Source organism: Topomyia yanbarensis, chromosome 3, assembly GCF_030247195.1.
Source record: "Topomyia yanbarensis strain Yona2022 chromosome 3, ASM3024719v1, whole genome shotgun sequence".
Lineage (NCBI taxonomy): Eukaryota > Metazoa > Arthropoda > Insecta > Diptera > Culicidae > Topomyia > Topomyia yanbarensis.
The window spans coordinates 298,792,527-298,815,174 of record NC_080672.1 but is presented as its reverse complement, the minus strand read 5'-3'; the positions used below and the strand labels follow the sequence as shown (position 1 = coordinate 298,815,174).

Sequence of the window (22,648 nt, the reverse complement as noted above, 5' to 3'; positions counted from 1 at the left end):
AAAAACGAGCATCGGTAGATTGGGAAATTCTGCGAATAACTCTCAGACGAAGGGGGGTAGGTTACTGCCGGGGACTACCTGAGTAGATCGCGATAAATCCAGCAGCTAAATGGCTCAACAAACGCAAAGGAGCCAAGGGGTTCACAGAAACAAGAGGTGTAAGTGAAACCCCACGATGGTCCCAGGAGAACAAAAGCATGGAGGTAGAAGAATTGTATGAAACTACTCTTAATAAAAAAAACACAAAGACATTAGGTCAAATCGATTGAGTGATTTCTACACATTTCTTTTTTAAGAACTGAGAAACAAATAAAAGTTATGAAGAAAACAAAGGAATTGGAACATTAAAAACTTTAAAATAACAAATGAAACGCAATAGTTCAACTACTAATCCATAATCCGTTGATTTTTTTTTCTAGATCTCAACATTGAAGAAACAGGCGAGCAGCAGCAGAAGTCGAACAGTGGGCCGGTTAACTGCTGTTACGACTACTGCGGACTGAGCCCTCACGACGGCATCTGTACGAAATGTGATCCTTTGCTGTACGACGATGACGACTTCGAGGAGGGCATCAGTGACAATGAGGCTACGGCCAAAGGAAAACCGTATGAGAAGCTGGCTGTCGCAAACAGCACGAACTCTAGCACTAATGCCATCATTATCAGCAGTAGCAGCAGCAGCAGCAGTAGCGGTAGTAGTAGTAGTAGTAGTAGTAGTAGTAGTAGTACCAGTAGGACAAGTAATTTAGCCGAGCTAAGATTCCACAGCGAGCTGCCGCCCCGATTAGCCACGTGTCCGAGTATAACAAGCGCAACAATCCCGTCAACACAATCGGAGCATTGCAAATCAGCGCAGCAGCTGCTTTCCCAACAACAGCAACAACAACAGCAACAACAACAACAGCAGCAGCAACAATCTACCGCCGTCTCCATCGCCGGCAAAAGTACTACTGCTGCTGCACTCTCGGTGGCAACTCCGAAACCGACGCCTCCGGTGGCGCCCACGTCCTCTTCAGCATCATCGCTAGCATCATCGTCGTTATTTATTAAACTAACTAATATAAAGTCGATTTATAGCACTTACTTTAATAACTCGTGGACGATGAGGCTACGCTGTCTAGACGAATTTGTCGCATGGACAAAGATCCTGCTTCAGCTGGCCGGGTTATAGTTAAGGTGATACCATGGGCGCTAACGACGCTAAGTCAAGATGCACTCACACCGGCACACACGTACACCGAAAATTAACTGTGTGTTGAACGAAGAGAAAAATACTACGAAAATTCCAACAACCAATGAGAGGAAAACACAGCGCCAGATTCGTGAAAGCGAAAAGGTTCGCGAATCCGCTTGTGTAACATATATAAGCAAAATAAACAACAAATGATTAACAGAACAAAGCACAAAGTTTTCCGCACCCCAGCGGAATCCGCGAGGGAGGAAATGGCAGGCCGAGAAGATGAAAACACGATAATAATAGCCAGGGAAAACAAGGATTTTGGGGCATTTGAATTGGAAAACAATTCGAATTAGTGCGGTGCATTTTCGCTGCACATAGTAAAACAATTGTGGAAGAATCGCATTTCTATTGTGAGATGGGTGATGGTTTTTGCCGGGAAAGGGGGGCTGGGGGGTAAGGACAAAGCATAATGCTTTCGGCAGATTTTGGATCGTGTGCGGGGCAGGGCCGAGGGATTTTGCCTCGAAGACGTTCAAAGATGTGAGGCAGAATAAAATTATTATAATAATATGGACAGTTTTAGGAGACATATGAAAAAAATTACTAATTGTTAAGCAAAGTGAGAAAACTAATAGACGTAAACGAAAGCTAACAGTAGAAGAGGATAAGAAATGAAAAGGTTCAACAAAAATGTTTTTACAAGATTAAACAAGACACGTGTAAGCAAGCAAATATTTTTCGAGTTCGATTTATTTTTGCGTCGTTAAGTTTCAACTTTTTTCGAGCGTTTTAGTGGAATGCCGAAGCAGAGCTGATAGCGAGGCTGGACGATGGAAAACGGATGTTTTGTTCGAGTTTTTTCGTGATTCTGCGGAGGTATCCGAAAGGCAACGGTGTTACAGTAAGAGCCGGAACTGTGAAACCAGTTTTTAGTCGCTGCTATTATAATTAGTCCGTCAATTTATACAACAACCGTTGTAGTTGAACATAGTTTTACCAATTAGAGGAAGGTGGAACTACGCAAATCCGGAGACAGACCGTTGCATCGTAGACCCTGGTGGTCCCGACTGAACCACCCTTTCTCTCCGGATATGTGAACGAATTTGAATGCCATGTTAAAAAAACAAATTCACCTGAACCCCTCTATTCAGTTAACTGTGTAAGCTAAATGCACTAGTGGGAATTAGTAGCCAGCAGTTTATCAACTTTTATACTCGTTGTTGAGGAACATGTCGAAAAAATTGTTTTTCTTCACACACATACACAACTACATGTGAGAGCACACAACGCTGTGCAGAGGACATAAAGCTAGAACCTATCGTAAATTGTAACCTTAGATCGAACAACTAATCGGCCATCTTGTTTGAAAACATTGTACCGCTCTTAAAACTATTGCAACGTCCTGGGCATGACCTGGGAGGCCGGCGGTTGGCCTTCCTCTCGCGCCAAACTGCAGACTTGGTCGGTAGCCACTGCAGACATCCATACACACGCAAACAGGACCAGCTAGTAGTGTAAAAAAAATAACGAACGGCCCGAAGAAATCCAAACAGCAACAACAAACCAACAACAACAACAACATCAACAAACATCTTGAGGCCAGATGTGATGGCCAAACCCCAAGGGTAAAACCTAAAAATAATAATAAAACAAAATTGTTAACGTTCGAAAGCCATATTTTTAGCATTTAAATAGTAATTAAAACAAATGAAACTATAATCAATATTTGTTACATAAATGTGAGATTTAATGAAGGCAAAACCCAGACAGAAAAATAAATAATTAAATTAATGGACTACTGGGAAAAGGGAAGGAAATTAATAGCCTAGAAACACAATAAAAGAAACCCAACACTAGAACATCCAACGTTTATCGCAGTTGAAGGGGCGATCGTACAGAACACAGTAACACACAGAAGAAAAACAAAAAAAAACTAGAAACGTCATCAAGTTGTAATGTTAATCGTGTAGGTCAAGTGGTAACCCAAAACAAAAACAAAAAAAAAGCTGTAAAAAAACAAAATGAAGAAAGAACTAAAGCCGGAAAACGTCGAGCAGAGAAAACCCACCCAAAGTTTTTTCGACATTTCGTTTACGACTTTCGTAGGGCGAAGCAAGGTGTTGTTGATTTATTTGTACTGATTATTACCAGATATATTTTCGAGAATTTATTTTTATATAGTGAAGGCAAATGGTAAAATTAGAGATACAATTCTGACATTTTGACATTAGATAAACAGCCATGGCCGGTAAGGGCTGACGTGTAGAAGAATGTAACAAATACGTTAAGCTAAGAATTATTAGTGAAGAAAAAAAAACAAGGCGAAAAAAGAAGAAAAAATATCCAGTGAACAAAAAAACAACCTAGAGTGTATAGATTGAAATTTGTACTAATTTATATAGGAGTAAACAATAACAAACAGCACTCTCTCTCGCACACAGCAACAGAAGCAGCAGCAGAAGAGCTCGTTTGTCGAAGCACTATGTTTGTACAGTAGAAGATATTAAAATCACGACGGGAAATTGTTTCGAAGCATTTAGAATTTGTGCAACGGAGAAGAAAAAAAACTATTGTTGGAAAATGACAACCTCCGAGGAAGAGTTCAGTTCCAAACCCCCTTTCGGAACACTTGATTTTCCTTCGTTCGAACTATAAACAAAATCATACACTCACAACCACAAGAATACTTCCACTCGAAACTACTACATACTACTTAGAACTAACACTAACAACGGAAGAAATTCACGAAAGACGTTCTTCCTGCGTGAAGATTACAAACCAAAAAAATAATTGATTCCAATTATCTATTAGAGAGCGGTAAAATTACAGCCCCCCACAGCGGTGGAGTTATGTAAACATAAAAGAAAACGAAAAAAAGAAATCAAATCTACTACGTATAGGCAAGTATATCTCTATCTAAGAACACACTATAACTTATCACTATCTCGAATGTGGAAATGATGAACGTGGATGGTGGCCAGCTAGTGGCCGTCTGCCCCGGTGGGAGAATGAAGTTGGCTTTCTGCGATTTAGCCCGAAAACAAAACACAAAAAAACCAAGCAAACAAACAATGAAAAGTCGAAAACCAGCACAAATCTTCTCGCTTCTTGTACTAGAACAACAATATACGATCAAAGCAAACAAACAAAAGTAGGCACATGTATCAATCACTCACTCACTCATTTTTCACTCAGAGCGGATCTGGTTTTATCGTTTCTGCTATTTTTCTACTAATCAGCTTGAACATACCTGTTGCGGAATTCGAAACTGGAAATTAGAAATAAAAATAAAACTTGCAATATGGTTTTTTAACGCAGCAACTAGCGAACAAAAAAATCACACATAAAGACACACGGATTCCATAACATAAAGAAGCAACAGAAAACCGAAATAAAATCGTAATGTTCAGTCAGAACGACACAACAAAATCGCGAAAGAAGCTTTACAGGGGATTTATGAAAAAATAATAAAAACAATATAAACAGAAAACAAACCAAATTCGTTCATAGGTGTTGATAGGCAGATTGCAAAAAAATAATAACGACACAAACCAACCAATACCAACCAACCAACCAACCAGAGCAGTAATAGTAGCTAAATTCTTTAAAGAAACAACAACAAATAAGTTCTCTAATCATTGTAATGGTTTGGTTTTTCTGCGCGTACGGTCCCATAGTTGTGTAGCATTACTTTTTTGGGTTACACGCACCGGAACGAAACGGACACAAGCGCATAGCCCTGACCTAGTAGCAACAACCGAACACGCACCGAATTGATTAACCTTTAAACGGATACAGTGAAATCATAGAATCATACGCACACTTACGCGATATTTTGTTGGTGGATTTCTGTCTTTAGTGTATGCCGTTCGTTTTTGGCTAGTGAATAGGTATAGTTGGGTTTGGGTTGAAGTGATGCACGGTTTGAGAATTTTACAGCATCATCCGGGATACTCTAGATAGTTATATTTTTTTTTGCTTTTACTAAAGATGGTTTTAACCTTAGGGTTACACGCCTAATTTTTCTGGGTTGAGTAATTGCTAACCCTATGTGCGGGGTTGGAACTCGAACCTAAGTGAGCTGCGTACAAGGCGATCGAGTTACGAACTCTGCTATGCCCGCCTAATTTGAAATCATTACCATGAGCAAGATCGCATCAAAATACTGAACAGAATTCACTTTATTAGTATCCAAAATCTTTCCTCTTTATTGACACTAGTTCATGCACGCCTTCTTGTTCGCCTCCTTTTCCTTTCCTCTCTCCCTTTCTTGCATCTCTTCACACTTCATATTTAGAATCTCCCACCCTATGATCATGTTATTGATCAGGCACCATGTCTTTTTTCTTTGTCATAGCTACAAGAACCTACCACCCTACTTCAACTTTTTAGATTCTAGTAAGCGACATAACCCATAAATTTCGTTGACTGTTGTCACTTACGTTGGGATCGTGACTGTTCTTGTTGAAGTTGAACGGTGCCTTTGTAGACCAGAACGGAGTAGTAATTGAAGCATAACGCTCGGGGATGGAAACCAATATGCATTTTTGGCAGTTTTTCTTTTCGAAGTTCTTCGTATCTGCACCCAATTTGGGTCAGTAAACAATTATCTTCAGGACTGGTTTCCGCAAACCAGCTAGAACTCTTGTTTGGTTTCCACGTAGCCGTACACCCCCAACCTCGTTGAAAAATGGTTATGCTTTCTGCATCGTCTTGAGTTTCACGGAGTAGTTCATCCCAAAAAGTTGCAACAGATTCGGAGCTAATCGTTGCAATTTTGGTGTACAATAATCTCTTCAACCGAATCAAAAGGTTCTAGTACGACGTTTTAATCCCCTAGAGTAACTTAAAGCATTGCAATCTTAGCACCCACCGCTAAATCCTAGAACACGTTCGAGATCAAGGTTTGCACTAATATACAAGAGCTTTGCAATCCGTAACCAAGTCAAATTTTCGACCCAAAACATGGAATTTTACCACTGCGACCACTATTCAGGTTATCTTTTGTGGCTGCCCCTGTTTGCTCTACATGTTACAAGTTGCCCGAATCCAATGTAGTTAGAAGCGAGTTGTTTGTCCCAGCCGGGTAGTAAATCGTTAATGTAGCTAAGGATCCGTTTGGGACATGTATGCCATACCTAGTGAGGCGTCATAAGATGCCTCCCGAAATATCGCTCTCTTCGAAGAAATAGTACTACACAATGGCAGAGAATATGTTCCGAGCTCTCGAGCTCGTAATTACAGAAGCGACAATTGTCATCTTGACTTTTGTCAATTTTTTTTCAGATGATACTTAGCAGAACAATGTTCCGTAAATAATCCGTAAATCTTTTCGTTTTTGACCCACTAGTTTCTAGGCGCTCGTTGTATCTAGATGCATGAATTTCTTAGCTTGTCGAGCGCCGTCTACGTTACGCCAGTCGTTTAGTAGTTTGTCTCTTACCCTAGCCGAAAGTTCTAGTTTGATTGCTCATGTTTGATGAAGCACGCCTGGTTAATTCGTCGACCACTTCATTACCTTCGATTCCTTGGTGGCCCGGTACCCAGAATATCATTACTTTATTCCGAGTTGCCAGTTGTAAATATGCGTTCCTGCACATTTCGACGACCTTAAAGCAAACAGTGCTGCTTGGCTGTCCGATACTTTCCTACAGACCTCCGAGTAGGTGTATATTGCATATACCTCTGCCTGGAAAACTGTAGGCCACTTTCCCATTGATATCGCTTCTTTAATTCTTGGTCCGTAGAGCCAGTCAGCTCACCCATTTTAGAACCATCCGTACATCCCATGTCCCCCCCATTTTAGAACCCCCTATATCCCATATCTGATGATCCACTGTGTGGACCTCATATGAGATATCAAAGTTCGATTTAGCCTCCATTTTATCTTGAACTGTAGTCAAGACACGGTTTAGTTTGAGTTCCTTTATTATACTAAGGTGACCGTTTAAATCCCCATCAAATAGTGGTTTACCCTTTAGCACTCTCAGAGAGCCAAGTCTCGCCTATCTCATAACATGTTTGTGCAATGAAGGAAGATGCAGCATGGCTTAGCTGTAGTGGGTGTTGATTTCATAGCGCCTGTGATAGAGAGGCAGGCAGATCTCTGAACTTTAGTTAGTTTAGCTTAGGCGGTCCTTTGCTTATCTTTGGGCTACCACACAATAGAGGAATAAGTAAATTGTGGTCTGGCGATGGTCGTGTAGGACCAGTAAGTCAAACTCGGTTTGAAACTCCAAGTTTTCCTGAAGAGTCTAATGCATGCCTTCAGTGTTGTTGTTGCTTTATTAACGGCGTATGTCAGGTGTTAGCTCCAATTCAGTTTTTTGTCCACGATAACACCTAGAAGTTTCTCTTCTTCTGCGTAGTTGATTGTAGTTCCACTGAGAGTTGGGGTAACCAACTTCAGTTTTGATGATGAAGTTCAGGACTAATTGAATCCGATCGCTTAGTACAGATTAATGTTTTCCCCTCACAATTAGGATAATGTCATCTGCATATCCGTTAATTCCGAAACCAACTTCAGTCATATCATTGAGAAGATCGTCCACCACTAGCGACCAGCGCAGGGGTGATAGCGGACCTCCCTGGGGACAGCCTCTATTGGCTCTATTTCATATCCTTGGTTGTCAGTCTGTCAGCATCGCTCCTAGTTCCGCAGGGCACTGCCATTCTATCACAAGCCTTGTAGAATCCGAGGCTTCCAATATCTGACATTACCACTTTTAAAGCTAGGAATGATGTTTCATGGTTGGATTTAGAAGAGAACTTTATCCCCTTTCTGGTCAACTCTACCAAGAGTTAACCAAGAGTGACCAATTCTTTCATGTTGAGGTAGATAAACTATGGACTCAACCTTCAGACGTCATAAAAAAATGGCAACAACATCTAGATATCAGACGGTTTTATATCAGATACTGTGATCTTATGGCTAAGAAATTCCAATTCTGTTAGCATGAACTGACATTTATCCAAATTCAATGTGGCCCCTCGTTCCATGAGCTGTGCCATAATCTAGCATCCTACTCTCCAAGAGTTTTAACCGGGTTCGCGATGGTAGGTATAAATACGTTAGGCACAATGTGACGATCGGCATAATGTACGTTTGGCATAATCGAGGATAGGAATAATTTACAAAAAATGTATAGCTTTTATTTATTGTAGAAATGTTAACCCTAGGCTCGTTTTTCGGGTTAGAAAAACCTATTTTTGCTACACAATCCTCTCGTATAGCATTAACGAGAGGTTGCAAATGAGCAATAATACGCAAGTTGTTTAATCCATAAAGGCGTAAAAAAATTATCCATTTGTCCATGTAATTGCAGAAATAGGGCTGGAGAAATCGTAATGTAAGTGAATTTTTTTTTATTAAAACACAATTCAAGCCTGTTGGATATATTTCAGTTTCAACTGTAATTGATGATCAATGCACAATGAACATCAACATTTTATGTATTTATTTTAGAGACTTCAACTTTAAGCTAGTTCGGCTACAAACAACAAATAATTTTCGGAATTGCTCGATGCTCCATGCCATCGTCGTCGAAAAAAGAGCTTCGTTTAGCTATACACCAACATGATAGTTTATGACTAACGTCCATTATACCAATCTTCCATTATGCCTAACGTGTTTATGCCTCATGGGATACTCCCGTTTTACCTATATCCCTTATATGGAAACGTCGAGATACCAATACAATGCATGCCCTAGTAACCACAAAGAATGTCATTAATGATTCTTCGAAAACTCTTTGGGACCGTTACTATGCCAAAAGGCTGCCTTTTGAACCTAAGCAGTCCCTTTTTTCTGGATCTCGAGAATTCACAGCAACTTAGAAAGAAGAAACTCTTTTTATTTATTTATTAACAGATTAGGGCGAAGTGGCCTGTGCCGTATACAAAAGATTCCTCCATTCCACTCGGTCCATGGCCGCGCGTCGTCAGCCACGCAGTCTGCGAAGGGTCCGCAAATCGTCTTCCACCTGGTCGATCTATCGTGCTCGCTGCGCGCCACGTCTTCTTGTACCGGTCGGATTGCAATTGAGAACCGTTTTCACCGGGCTATTGTCCGACATTCTGGCTACGTGCTCGGCCCACCGTAGTCGTCCGATTTTCGCGGTATGACAGATGGGCAGCTCCCCCAACAGCTGATGCAACTCATGGTTCATTCGCCGTCTCCATGTGCCGTCTTCCATCTGCACTCCACCGTAGATGGTACGCAGCACTTTCCGTTCGAAGACACCAAGTGCGCGTTGGTCCTCCACGAGCATGGTCCAGGTCTCGTGCCCGTAGAGAACTACCGGTCTAATCAGCGTCTTGTAGATGGTCAACTTCGTACGACGGCGAACTCTGTTCGACCGAAGTGTCTTGCGGAGGCCAAAGTAAGCACGATTTCCTGCCACGATGCGTCTACGAATCTCTCTGCTGGTATCATTGTCGGCGGTCACCAGTGAGCCCAAGTACACGAACTCTTCAACCACCTCGATTTCGTCGCCATCGATGCAAACTCGAAGCGGGCGGTTCTCAAACTCTTCTCGTGAACCTCTTCCTATCATGTACTTTGTCTTCGACGTGTTGATGGCAAGTCCGACGCGCTTGGCTTCTCTTTTCAGTCTGATGTAGGCTTCCTCCATCTTCTCAAAGTTTCGTGCAATAATATCAACGTCATCGGCGAAGCCAAGTAGCTGAACGGACTTTGTGAAAATCGTACCACTCGTGTCGATCCCTGCTCTTCTTATTACACCTTCCAGCGCGATGTTGAATAACAGACACGAGAGACCATCACCTTGCTGTAACCCTCTGCGTGATTCGAAGGGACTCGGGAGCGTCCCTGAGACACGTACTACGCACATCACCCGATCCATCGTCGCCTTCACTAATCGCGTCAGTTTGACCGGGAATCCGTACTCGTGCATAATCTGCCATAGCTGATCTCGATCGATAGTGTTGTATGCGGCTTTGAAGTCGATGAACAAATGATGTGTGGGCACATTGTACTCGCGGCATTTCTGTAGTATTTGACGAAGAGCGAACACCTGGTCCGTGGTAGATCGTTCGCTCATGAAACCCGCCTGGTACTGCCCCACGAACTCTCTTGCAATTGGTGATAGTCGACGGCATGGTATTTGGGAGAGTACCTTGTTGGCGGCGTTCAGCAGGGTGATTGCTCGGTAATTACAGCAATCCAGCTTGTCGCCCTTTTTGTAGATAGGACACACGACACCTTCCATCCACTCCTCCGGTAAAATCTCCTTCTCCCAAATCTTGGTAATCACCCAGTGCAGCGCTTTAGCCAGTGGCTCGCCACCGTGTTTTAGTAGCTCGCTTGGTATTTGGTCAACCCCAGCGGCTTTATTATTTTTGAGCCGGCTAATCTCCTCCTGGATTTCTTGGAGATCCGGAGCCGGTAGTGTAATGTCTTCCGCGCGTGCTCCCAGGTGCGTTACTGTGCCATCCTCGTCGTCTGCTGCATCGCCGTTCAGGTGTTCTTCGTAGTGCTGCCGCCACCTCTGGATCACCTCACACTGGTCCGTGAGAAGATTCCCGTTTGTATCTCTGCACATGTCGGCCTGTGGTACGTGGCCCCTGCGCGAGCGGTTCAACTTCTCGTAGAATTTCCGTGTGTCTTTAGCGCGGTACAGCTGCTCCATCGCTTCGCGATCTCGGTCTTCCTGCTGGCGCTTTTTGGTCCGGAAAACCGAGTTCTGCCTGTTCCGTGCCTGTTTATATCGCGCCTCGTTCGCCCTCGTGCGGTGTTGCAGCATTCTCGCCCATGCTGCATTCTTCTCTTCGACTAACTGCTCGCATTCGCCGTCGTACAAGTCGCTTCTTCGGTCAGGGCCCACCGTACCTAGTGCAGTGGCTGTGGTGCTACATATGGCGGATCGGATATCTCTCCAGTCATCTTCAAGAGCAACTGCGCCTAGCTGCTCTTCCGTTGGTAGTGCCACTTCCAACTGCTGCACGTATTCTTGAGCCACTCTGCCATCTTGTAGCCGCTCGATGTTTAGCCGCGGCGTTCGGCTTCGACGAGAGCTATGCACTGTCGAAAGTTTTGAGCGCAAGCATACTGCAACCAGGTGGTGGTCTGAATCTATATTCGCACTGCGATAAGTGCGGACGTTTGTGATGTCCGAGAAGAATCTACCGTCGATTAGAACGTGGTCGATTTGATTTTTTGTTACTTAGTCCGGTGATCTCCAGGTGACTTTGTGGATATCTTTGCGAGGGAAGAAGGTGCTTCGGATTACCATTCCACGGGAGGCTGCGAAGCTCACACATCGTTGGCCGTTGTGATTTGATACGGGATGCAGGCTGTTAGGCCCGATCACCGGTCTGTACATTGCCTCCCTTCCTACCTGCGCGTTCATGTCGCCGATGACAATTTTCACGTCTCGCAGAGGGCAACCGTCGTATGTCTGCTCCAGCTGCATGTAGAACGCTTCTTTCTCGTCGTCGGGTCTCCCTTCGTGTGGGCAGTGCACGTTGATGATGCTGTAGTTGAAGAAACGGCCTTTGATCCTCAACTTGCACATCCTTGCGTTGATCGGCTGCCACCCGATCACACGTTGGCGCATCTTGCCCAGCACTATGAAGCCGGTTCCCAGCTCGTTGGTTGTACCACAGCTCTGGTAGAAGGTAGCCGCTCGATGCCCGCTTTTCTACACCTTCTGTCCCGTCCAGCAAAGTTCCTGCAGCGCCACGATATCGAAGTGGCGGGGGTGTAGCTCGCCGTAGATTATCCTGTCACATCCTGCGAAGCCGAGCGATCTGCAGTTCCATGTTCCGAGTTTCCAATCGTGATCCTTTATTCGTCGCCTGGGTCGTTGCCGATTGTTCTGGGTCGTATTCTCTTCTGTATTGTTCGTTATGTGGGTTCTTTAAGGGGTGGCTTATAAGGCCTACGCCAACCACCTGTCTCGCCGGTGGGCCGTCGTGCCAAGACTGGTTAAGGTCCCACCTGGACACCAGGACAGGTTTACACCTTCCGAAGAAGGGTAACCCCCCCCTTCCCTGCCAGCATACGACCAAAGTTCCCACCGAGGTTGGTTACCCGATCTTAACTAAGGTTACTCGTATCCCAGTCGACGCCACGAGGAGGCCAGGGCTAGGAGTTACTGGGCAGGAAGCTAAGGACCGCAAGTGGGGTCTATTTTATGCCTTCAGGTACAAGAGGCTTACGCACTGCCCAGTCATTGTCGACCAAAGAAGAAACTCTCATAACAAGCTTTGATGCATACGATGATACTCCAGTGTAACTGCTTGGCTCAATCTTCAAAAATTCACACACACAATAAAAATCATCCGTTGACCTTTAGCAATAACTATTTATGGAGAGAGCCATGAAGCAGGACCTGCTTTCTGTTTGATGATATATCTGTTTAACATTTATCCCGCTTTCAATTAAATTCTACAACGAGTAGAAAATTGAACCAGATTCTAACTCCACATGCTGCCAAAATGCATGGGGTGAGAATCTGATTCAGTTTCGGGATCAAGCATAATTAGAATCTCTGTCCTTCGTCTTCGACAAGCAATGTCCGTTTTTTGTAGGAGAAAAACCCCTGTGACCAGTGTTTAGATCTATTGTGGTATGTCCCTTCCTCAATCTAAGTGTACCATTTACTACGACATATAACTAAAGATAAGTGATTGAGATACACGCTCTTCCCAGTTAGGCACACAACTTCGTATGAAATTTATCTGTTTGGGATTTGCAGTCCAGTTATCAAAAGGCTCCAATGTTCCTTTGCCATGGTATCTTAGTCTGCATTGCATCAATGCACTTCATTTGCAGAGCAGATGCTCTGATGTTTCACTTTCAGATCCGCAGACGCGGCATATATCGTTTGTAAGCTTACCAATTTTCTTAGGATGATATTTACTCGGACAGTGTTCGGTTACCAGTCCTGTCATGATGCATAGCTCGTTTTGTTTAGTCTAAGCATCTCCAGGCTTTTTTTCTCGTTGGGTGAGATAAATTTCTTTGAATATCGTAGTCCAGGTATGGTACTCCAATTGTTCTTTAAAGCTGCAATTTTACACTTCTATTTTGTGGGCATTCGATGAGACTCCACAGAATGGTTCTGGGTCGATTAAATTAGTGGAACTCATCGTCGTTTTCATTGCCTGCAACTCCACAATGTCCAGGAATCCAGTAAAAACTTACATGATTTTTCTCCGCTAATTGTAGAAGTACAAAAATTCACTCCCATAGTAGTTTTGAGCAACATGTAAGTGCCTTTAATGCATTGAGCGAAGCCTGACTATGAAAATGCAGATATTTGCACACCGGTATTTTCTTTTCAGACATATGTAGGTGCATTTTAGAATATCATGTATTTTGCTTGAAACACTGTCGGCCAGAATCTCATGGGGACACTTAGCAGTACACTCTTTGAAAAAGAAGAAAGAAAATAAGATACGATTCGACCGAACTGAATGTGTATGATTTCAAAACGGGAGGTTGGAGTCCTTGATGAATCGGGTTCGTCATCCATTTTATCATCAACTGGGTCTATTCAGGAGAGTTTATTTATGCACTAGCCAGGAGCCCGGTACAAAATGAAAACTCAAAGAAAATGAAGGAAAAATCACAAATTACAACAGATATGATAAATTGAAAGACAAATCAGAGGATAGTAAAGCAAAAATGAAGTCACGTATCTTCACTCGATGTCCAACTGGATGCTACTGATTTTTTATCAACTGGAACGAAGAATTTATACAATTTCTAAACAGCAATAGATCATAAAAGAATCTCTGTGTCACCCGCATGAGAAAATAGCTGGGTTGGTAATGTCTGGGAAACAACTGGAATGTTGTGACTGCAGTTGGACTGGTAATTCGAATCCAATAATATGTATCGTAATCACTAAACCAACCGCTAGGTCACGAATCTTGAATATCGAGTATCGAATACGAATATCAAGATTTGCGGCTGGAATTTATTTGAAATGATGGGATGGGTGTTTTAAACATCACATATCTCAATACTACTTTCCCGCCCTGCGTACGTGTTGCTAGCAGAGTTGTGAAAAAATCGAAGCTATATTTTGACAGCTGAAAATAAACCGTGCTAAATGGATTAAATATCCCTTCTAAAAATCCTCCTGACTCAATCAATTAAATATCGTACAATTATGTCCAGGTTACTAAACAATTCAACCATAATTCAATTTAGAGTTCCTAGTAAGAGTGGAAAAAGGTGGTATAGCCAGTTTGCTTATAGCTTTCGTGGGAGCAGGTGTCAAGGTTGGCGTGGGGTACATTTGTACCCCAGTGTACGGTTGCCGTTAGTGTTTCGTCAGGTTTCGCGCTGTCAGTGAAAATGTGACTCGTAACAATACTAATTTAAATAGTGGTTTTTTCACTACGTTAGTAATAATTAGTATCATATAATCGTTTTTAATCATTTAGTCAATTAATATAATTTAATTTTGAAGTAGAAAAAAAAATCGTTCTCATTTTTGCTGATTTTTATTGTTTATTTTTTATAGTTTTTCAAAACAATGGCTCGCAAGTATAATTTGCGCACAGTAACTGCTGTAACAGTAACGTCACGTGTTACCATTACTGATCAGAAATATTTTTTTCATTTCAATTTCCACCCCATTTCGTGGTATTTTCTATAACCCGATTCTTAAACTTTTCACTGTTCCAAATAATTGCACTTTTTTAAACATATTGAAATTCTACTTTATATCGTTTCTAGACCATTCTTTCAATTATTAGAATCATTTGATTTTTTTTAAATCGGTTGAAAATTCGCAAAGTTGTAGTATTTTTTGTGAAAAAAGTCAGAACCGCGATTTCTTCAGTTTTGTTTTATTCAAACCAATTTATGTATCATTGATTCAATAAATTCCGTACTTTTACTAACACAGCTGTTTTTACAATTAGAAAACGAAGAAAATTATGTATTATACCTTTCTTTTATTTGCATTTTTACCTGCGAAAATTGTGATCAAACGCGTGGGGTACATGTGTACCCTAGTGAAACGTTCTAATAAAGTGCGGAAAAAGCTTGGAACGTGCTTAAAACGAAGACCAATTTGCGATTCCCATATGAATTTTAAGGTTCGCATAACTACCTAAACATTGGGCTATTTAGAGTACTAATCCAGATCTGGATTGAAGTTTCTGAAGTTAAAAATTAACCTTTCTTTTTATAATATCTTTTATCATTTACCAAAATATCAAAGGTAGCTCTGCACTTACATCGTCTGAGTGGTCATCGATTGAATTCCTGGTTCCTAACTGTTTAAAGGATAATTGCTTGGATTGTCGAAGTCGCCAAAATGAACCTAACTAATTTAATGTATGATGCCTTGATATCGGTACCGTTTTCATCATATACATTGAAATTAACTTCAAGGCAGGCACATGACGTACTACCCACTAGAAAATTTCGTAGTGGGTAATTATCCAGTCAAAACATTGAAACAAACCTAAAATTTGGGTTTCTGCCTCGCATGTGTCTTGCGCATACAATGCGGGCGTTTGCAATTTTCTATATCCTCGATTCCATTTGCACAAACGAATTGCGAGTGATTTTATGGAATGCATATGTACTGGAAAAATTGACAGACATTTTAATTAGTAATAAACCCCTCCCCCTGCGCTTACTACTATATTGAACAGGTGCTAATTGAAAAACTGTTAAGGTATTAGCGGGTTTATTCGATATGTGCTTTGAAGCGGGTGTGAATCATTTCCATTCATTTCCCAAATCGAGACTGTTTCACTAGCCAAAGCAGCTATCATCAAAGATGGAATCCACTTATCATAAAATTCGATAAAATCCAAGATCATATATGCGACCTAAAACCGATTCATTCCTAATTCGAAAACTAGCACCCAAATACAAAAATACACCTCGTCACAACTTAAACAGATTCAGCATTAAAACCAACTCGAAAAGACATAGAAAAAATACACACACACTCTCACGCAACCAGAACAAATATATTAGATAATTAATGAAAACCAGCAGAAACATAAATGTGTTTTATAGAAGAAAGAGAAAAATAGATAAAAATTTTACATAACAAAAACAAAAGGAAAACAATTGCAGAAAACCAAACCAAAAAAATGAAAATCGTACCGTAGATGAAAAAAAAGTTATAAAAAAGGAAAAAATAAGAAAAAATTGTTAAGTACAGTTATCTAATTCTACAGCAAAGCATTAAGAGAAATCAAAGGAAAAATAATGAATGAAGGCTAGACATGAACAGAGTTCACCAAAATTACCAGTATGGATGTATTCAGTTGACTTTACGTTGAGTTTTTTAACTGGGTTCTACTAAACGTTAACCGAAAACATACACTTACACGCAAACCGAGACCCACAGAAAAAGAAACACGGAGATCGAGAGAGTTTACGTAGTAACTACAGAAAAAACAGTGGATAAACATTTAATAGCAATCGCCCCCGCCACAGAATCGAATAAGAACAAAAAACATAATTGTAACGAATAACAAAGTAAAATAATTAAAAAAATAGTTCAAGCAAAAAAAAACCCCACCACAGGGTAAGTTCCGACTGTAGCGGGTGTTGGAGTTAATACTCGCCTACAGCGGCGGAACGAACCGACCGGGCACGGGGGGAAAAATCTCGAAGCCTATCGACAGGCACGCACATAAGTAATGGTTATACTGTAATACAGACATTAACGTACACAAACACACGCAGTGGGAAAAAAACACACACATACATACATACATTCACACGAAAAACCGAATCATTGAAGAAATAGATTGGTAACAAGTACTACACATTAAATTACAATGTAGCACGTTAAGGCGAAACGAATTACCAGTAATCGGAATGAAAGCAGAACAGGCATGGAAAACAAATAATCGAGTTCAAGAGCAAACAATGGGATGGAAAATCACAGAAAGCCCTGAACTTTTTAGTTTGTAGAGCTGTTTGTTACCTATGTTCAGTGAATAAGAGGAGAAAAAATAAAAAAAGTATATATACGATGTATTAGTAGGAATTTACTCTGATTGAAAATTGTTGCAAATCGGATCCACGGAAGAGTAGATTAATATTAAACAAATAGGAAAAAAATAAATGAGAGCAACTCACCCAACACATACTTAAGAAAAGTAAAAAAAAGTCTATATCTAAGCATTAATCTGGAGAAGAAAAAAAACTAGGAAATTAAACAAGTAAACAAGTGACAGGTGGCAAGGAAATACACGAACTACTAGGAAAAAGTGATCCAATCCAAGAAGGAGCAGTTGAGAAGATCAAACAACTAAACAAAAACCAAAAAAAAAAAATACTGAAGAAACTAAGATATTTGTTTTTCGTCGAATTGAGGCTAATTTGTATATAATTTCATCGCTTCTGTATACTTTTAAACAATGCTGTTCATATTTAGGAAGGTAATCAACAACAATGCCAACCGAAAAGAAAAAAACAAAGTGGAAAATGGAGTGGAAAACTATGATTAAAGAGAATAACATGAAAGAAAAATAATAACGATTTGTTTATTATTTCTAGAGAAACAAATGCGCGGATGCGCGCAGGGGTATAAAAAAGTTGAAAAGGAATAAAGAGTAAATATCCGAAATGATGCGTGTTTGTTGTTTCACTTGATTTTATATTACATTTTCCCCCGCTATCTTGGATCGATTCGAAGTTTTGCGGCCAACCGTTTTCTATTTGCCGAGGCGTGATAATAGGTACCGAACGAAACTGATCTAATCCGCCAGCACCGCTATCCGGTATGTTTCATGCTCGTTCATGTGGAATGACTATCGCATGGTTCGTATTCGCCACCCTTGATTGATTTGCGGATTTGCTTTGTCAGTAGGTATAGTTTATTTCTGCGGGTCTGCTATATTGTGAAGATTATTTTTAAAAGTATTCTCCCGATGAAAAAAACTTCAAAAAATAGAAATCGGTTTCAGAAATCTTAACGTTGTAGTGCAGTTCCAGAAGGAATGCTTATCAGCAATGCAATTTCCGGCGGAAATGAAGAGGTTTTGATCGTTAATTCATTCATACCGATGTTTTTAAACAGCTATAACTTTTGATTGAGGCAAGATTCGCTCACAAAAAACAAGTAAGGCTAATAAATGTGACTATTGCCTTTCATTAACAGTTACAAGGATCAGCTCTAGAACTGAAGTTATTGCGATTAGTCTGATTGGATTCCGATGGAGCAGTGCTACCAGACACAGTTTACGTTGACGATGGAGAATAATTTTTTAATATATATTCATGTTTTTTTTAATCTAATAATTTATTTGAAACGGCTGAATGCGTTAGCACAACTGAGCCGTGGGTCTTTTAATTTTTTTTTTACAATTAGTAAAAATAAAATTCTAAAAATGTCGGACTGCCAGATCTTGTTGACGCTGTTGGCTGCTGCGTGTTGAGATCCTTTTCCTTGGCGGTGAAGCCGCTTGGGGGCCATTCAGTCTGCCTTCTCTCGCGTTCTCGTTCCCGTCCATGTCATCATCGGTACTGCTTTCTTGCTGTTCACGATCTGAGGTTCTTATTTGTTTCCTGTTCTTACGGGTATATCCGTCCTCATCGGTATTTGCTTCTTTATTGGCGATGCTACTTGTTGGTTTGGAAGAGGTAATCGTGGTCGTTGTACCTGCATTATGGGTTAATTGGATCGTTGTTTTTGGTTTAACTGATGGTGTCTGTGGCTGCTTGTTAGAGTTGGCTGTAGTAGTTGAGTTTTGACTAGATGCTTCGGCGCATGTTTTTCCGTAGTGGGCTGTATGGTTACAGAATTGGCATGTTGAGGTCTGCCCGGGATATGTGATTAGCGTTGTTTGCTTATAGGTCACGCCTTCCTTCGGTGATTTGCATTCGATAGTAATGTAAGAAGGTATCGGCACAGATAACAGACGTTCAAGCTCGTATTCCAAACGTGTGTAAAAACCTGCAACTGCCATTTCAAATTGATCGCGCGATTTAGCAAACGAATGTAGGTGGCGCAGCGATCAATGTTATGCAGCATGAGCGCAACTGTCAAAATACGTCATTCCCGTGTTTTATTTTCGTTTCACTTCAAATAATTTCAAATTTTCTTCAAAAATGGGAAGAAAATGCGAGTTCTACACCTGTGGAAATCACGAAGGTAATAAAAGTGGTGATGGAAAATCATTTTTCCGGTTTCCAAGAAACGAAGCGCTGTAAGTGTTGATAATTGCCTTGTGTTATGAAAATGAATAATGTTCAATGTGTTTAGATGTTCCTTGTGGGTGAAAGCTTGCAACTCTCAAAAGGCAACGCAAGCGTTTGAAACGGATGGAGTGCAAGCATTCCGGAAGAAAAAAATGTGTTCCGACCATTTTTCACCAGGTTCATTTAAAGATGTAGCTAGGAAAAGTAAAGGGTAAGTACTTATACTTCGAACGGAATGGGGGTTTAAAGTCATTTAAACATAATTTAGACTGGTGTCCGGCACCGTCCCGATTACCTGCGAAGGCTTCACAGGTAGCAATAAGGACAAGAAACATAACGGAACGAAAAGTCCGGAACCGAGCGTTGAATTCCTAGCTGACGAATCAGATTTTAAATTGTGGTATACGCATGTGGACCCAAGTCAGCCGATGACAGTCTTCTACTAGACGTTATAGTTCCTCACCAAATAGTGAGATCGCCGCAGACGTAGGGCCGTTCTGTCAGGAGCCTATTAGTGAATGCCCTAAGCTACTGGAGGCGTCCCCTGCCAGGCGATTTTATACCATACCTGATGATGGACCGATCGAGTTATTAGAACATGATGATGGACAGTCTTTACTAGTATCAGAGTTGGTATTTTCTTCTGAACAATGTCCGAAGACAATTAGCGACGACGAACAGCAGAACAACGAACAGCTCTCCACCGAGTTACAACGTTGTCATCACAGGTCGACCAACAACGAAGAAAATCAGAACTCCTTCGGCCCAGTCGACGAATGCAACCGACTGCATCAAGACATCGGATTACGGAATCGTATCAAAGTTGAAAAGAATATTAATCGGAAACTCAAGTTGAAACTCATGTCAGTTCGTCGTCAGCTTTTCGTTTCTACGCAAACTAGTAACCGACGTTTAGAAACAGCCAAGAGAAGAAAAGGAGTGGTTGTGGCACTAAGAAAAGAGATGAAGGCATTAAAAAAACAAAAATCTGCGACGGAAAAGCTTGGGGAACTAGCTGCAGCTAATCCCATTATAAAAGATTCGTTGATCAATGCCTCTCGACGTCCCATGGCCCGTCGTTACCATCCAGCAACCATTAAATTCGCCGCAGGAATCTATCTCAGTGGCCCTCGCACATACCGTTACATATGTAACACAAAGCAAATAATACTACCTCATAAAAGTACCGTCTACGACTATAATAAGAACATTCGTCTAGAGCCGGGTATAAATAAAACCATTCTCAGTCGAATCAAAGACAAGACTAAGTGGTTGCGGACCAAACGGGAAAAGATAGTGATGGTATGTGTGGATGGAATGTCTGTAAAACCTGAACTGACTTACTGTGCCAAATCCGACACGTTTTATGGATTTCCGGACCATGGCATTACTCGCAAGATCGAGAAGAACGATCCCACAAAATTGGCAACTGAAGCTGTAGTCGTTATGGTCTCTGGACTATACCGCAAATTTAAACAGGTAAATTGAATTTTTTCTCAATTGTAAATTTACCTCTATTATATTGAATTTACAGCCAATCGGATATCTTCTAGCGCATAATAGCCTTGGAAGTGAAATTCAAATGAAACTTGTGGTAAAAAGTGTAATAGCTATTCGTGCTGCTGGACTGGATAGCCCTGGTGATGGACCAGTCTACAACCAACCAAAAAATGTTTCGTGAAGCCGGTGCGACTGCCGAAAATCCGATAATTAAAGTGGATAACAAAGATATTGCCATATTGTATGATCCGCCTCATCTGTTAAAAAACGCACGAAACGCATTCTACAAACACAATGCAGTATTTAACGACCACATCGCCTCATTCAATCACATTAAACTTCTTTATGAAGCAGACGTGGCATCGACGTTGCGTTTGGTTCCTAAACTCCATCATAAGGCTATTCATCTTCCACCGTTTTCGAAAATGAATGTTGCCATGGCAACACGTACATTAAGCGAAACTTGTGCTATTGCTATTCAACATTATGTTGCTACAGGAATTCTCCCGAATGAAGCATTACAAACAGCATCCTTCATAGCTCTTCACGATAAGCTGTTCGACACGTTTAACTCGAAAGAACGTTATGCGAGTTCCATTGGCAAGGTAAACGGAAACATTTTTGAATATATTGAAATGTATTTGAAAGAATTTTGAATGTTAGCCTTACAGAGCCCCTATCACGGACAAATCAGTTCATTTATGTTTCCTTGATGAGGCACTACAAACCCTCAAGGCAATGTACTACACTGCAAATACATGTTTCAACATTCGAAATGTAAGAATAACGTTTTTAATTTAAATTCAAAAATTAATTATCATACTACACTTGTTGAACATTTTCAGGCAAAAAAACAGTCCGAGACATTAACAGTGGCTCAAAGACACCCAGCTTACCTGAAAGGATTTAAAGGGAACATAAATGCTTTGATCTGGATTTGGAACACAATGAAAACAAAATACCGTTGTAATTATTTATGCACCAACCCCTTCTGCCAGGATTGCCTAGAAAACTTGTTTTCAGAAATCCGTCGCCGTTGTGGTTTCAATGACGCTCCAAATGTATTCCAATTCAGTAGTGCGTTTAACCCTTTCATGCCCAACTTTTTTCTTGTGCATGTAGGGTTTCAAAACTATTTTTTCTTGAAAACGGTGGGATCAAGAAACACAAATAGCCTTTTTTCATAAAGATAGGTGCTTCCCTTGCAGTGCTAGAAGCTGTTAAATTTTTAACTTTTAATGCTCAATGCAATTCTCCTAGAATATTTACAATAGTCCAATTGTGTGGAAAACGTAGCCAAAGACAGTCTAAATTGATAAGTTTTATCAGCTTTCAAAAATATTGCAACATACCGAAGATATATGAAAAATTAATTTTCCATCATCAACATAAACTGTCCCTGGCAGCACTGCTACATCGGAATCCAATCAGACTAATTGAAATAACTTCAGTTCTGATCCTTGCAACTGTTAATGCTCAAATGAAAGGCAATAGTCACATTTATTAGCCTTAGTTGTTTTTGTAAAGAAATCTCGCCTCAAACAAAAGTTATAGCTGTTTAAAAACGTTGTTGTCCACAAACAACATGGGCATGAATGGGTTAAATATGCCTTGCTATCAGATTCCAATGACACATCCATGAAGGCATGAACTGTCAAGACGACAACGTGCCATTCTTTTTGAATGAGAAATACTTTGAGAATATTTCCAGGCAAGAACCAAACACACGTACTTTCCAGTTTGAGCCGTTGGATGTGGATACACCAACTCAATTTCTTACGAAAGATCTGAATGGATTGGTGTATATCCTT

The 22,648-nt window shown here is 40.9% G+C and overlaps 2 protein-coding genes across 2 annotated transcripts in view; both read left to right on the top strand.

Moving 5' to 3' along the window:
• LOC131690800 (uncharacterized) overlaps positions 1–17,764 on the top strand; it is a 229,164-nt gene extending 211,400 nt beyond the window's left edge. The window contains exon 5 of the mRNA XM_058976825.1: positions 420–17,764. Coding sequence (XP_058832808.1) covers positions 420–1,171 — 752 coding nt within the window. The 3' untranslated portion in view covers positions 1,172–17,764. The remainder of the gene's footprint in view (positions 1–419) is intronic.
• A 1,483-nt stretch (positions 17,765–19,247) lies between these two features.
• Positions 19,248–21,018, top strand: LOC131688018 (uncharacterized). The gene is made up of 5 exons (XM_058972144.1): positions 19,248–19,345; positions 19,402–19,548; positions 19,606–19,737; positions 19,808–20,816; positions 20,872–21,018. The coding sequence occupies exons 1-5, from the start codon at positions 19,248–19,250 to the stop codon at positions 21,016–21,018; spliced, it is 1,533 nt and encodes a 510-aa protein (XP_058828127.1).
• The last annotated feature ends 1,630 nt before the right edge of the window (positions 21,019–22,648 follow it).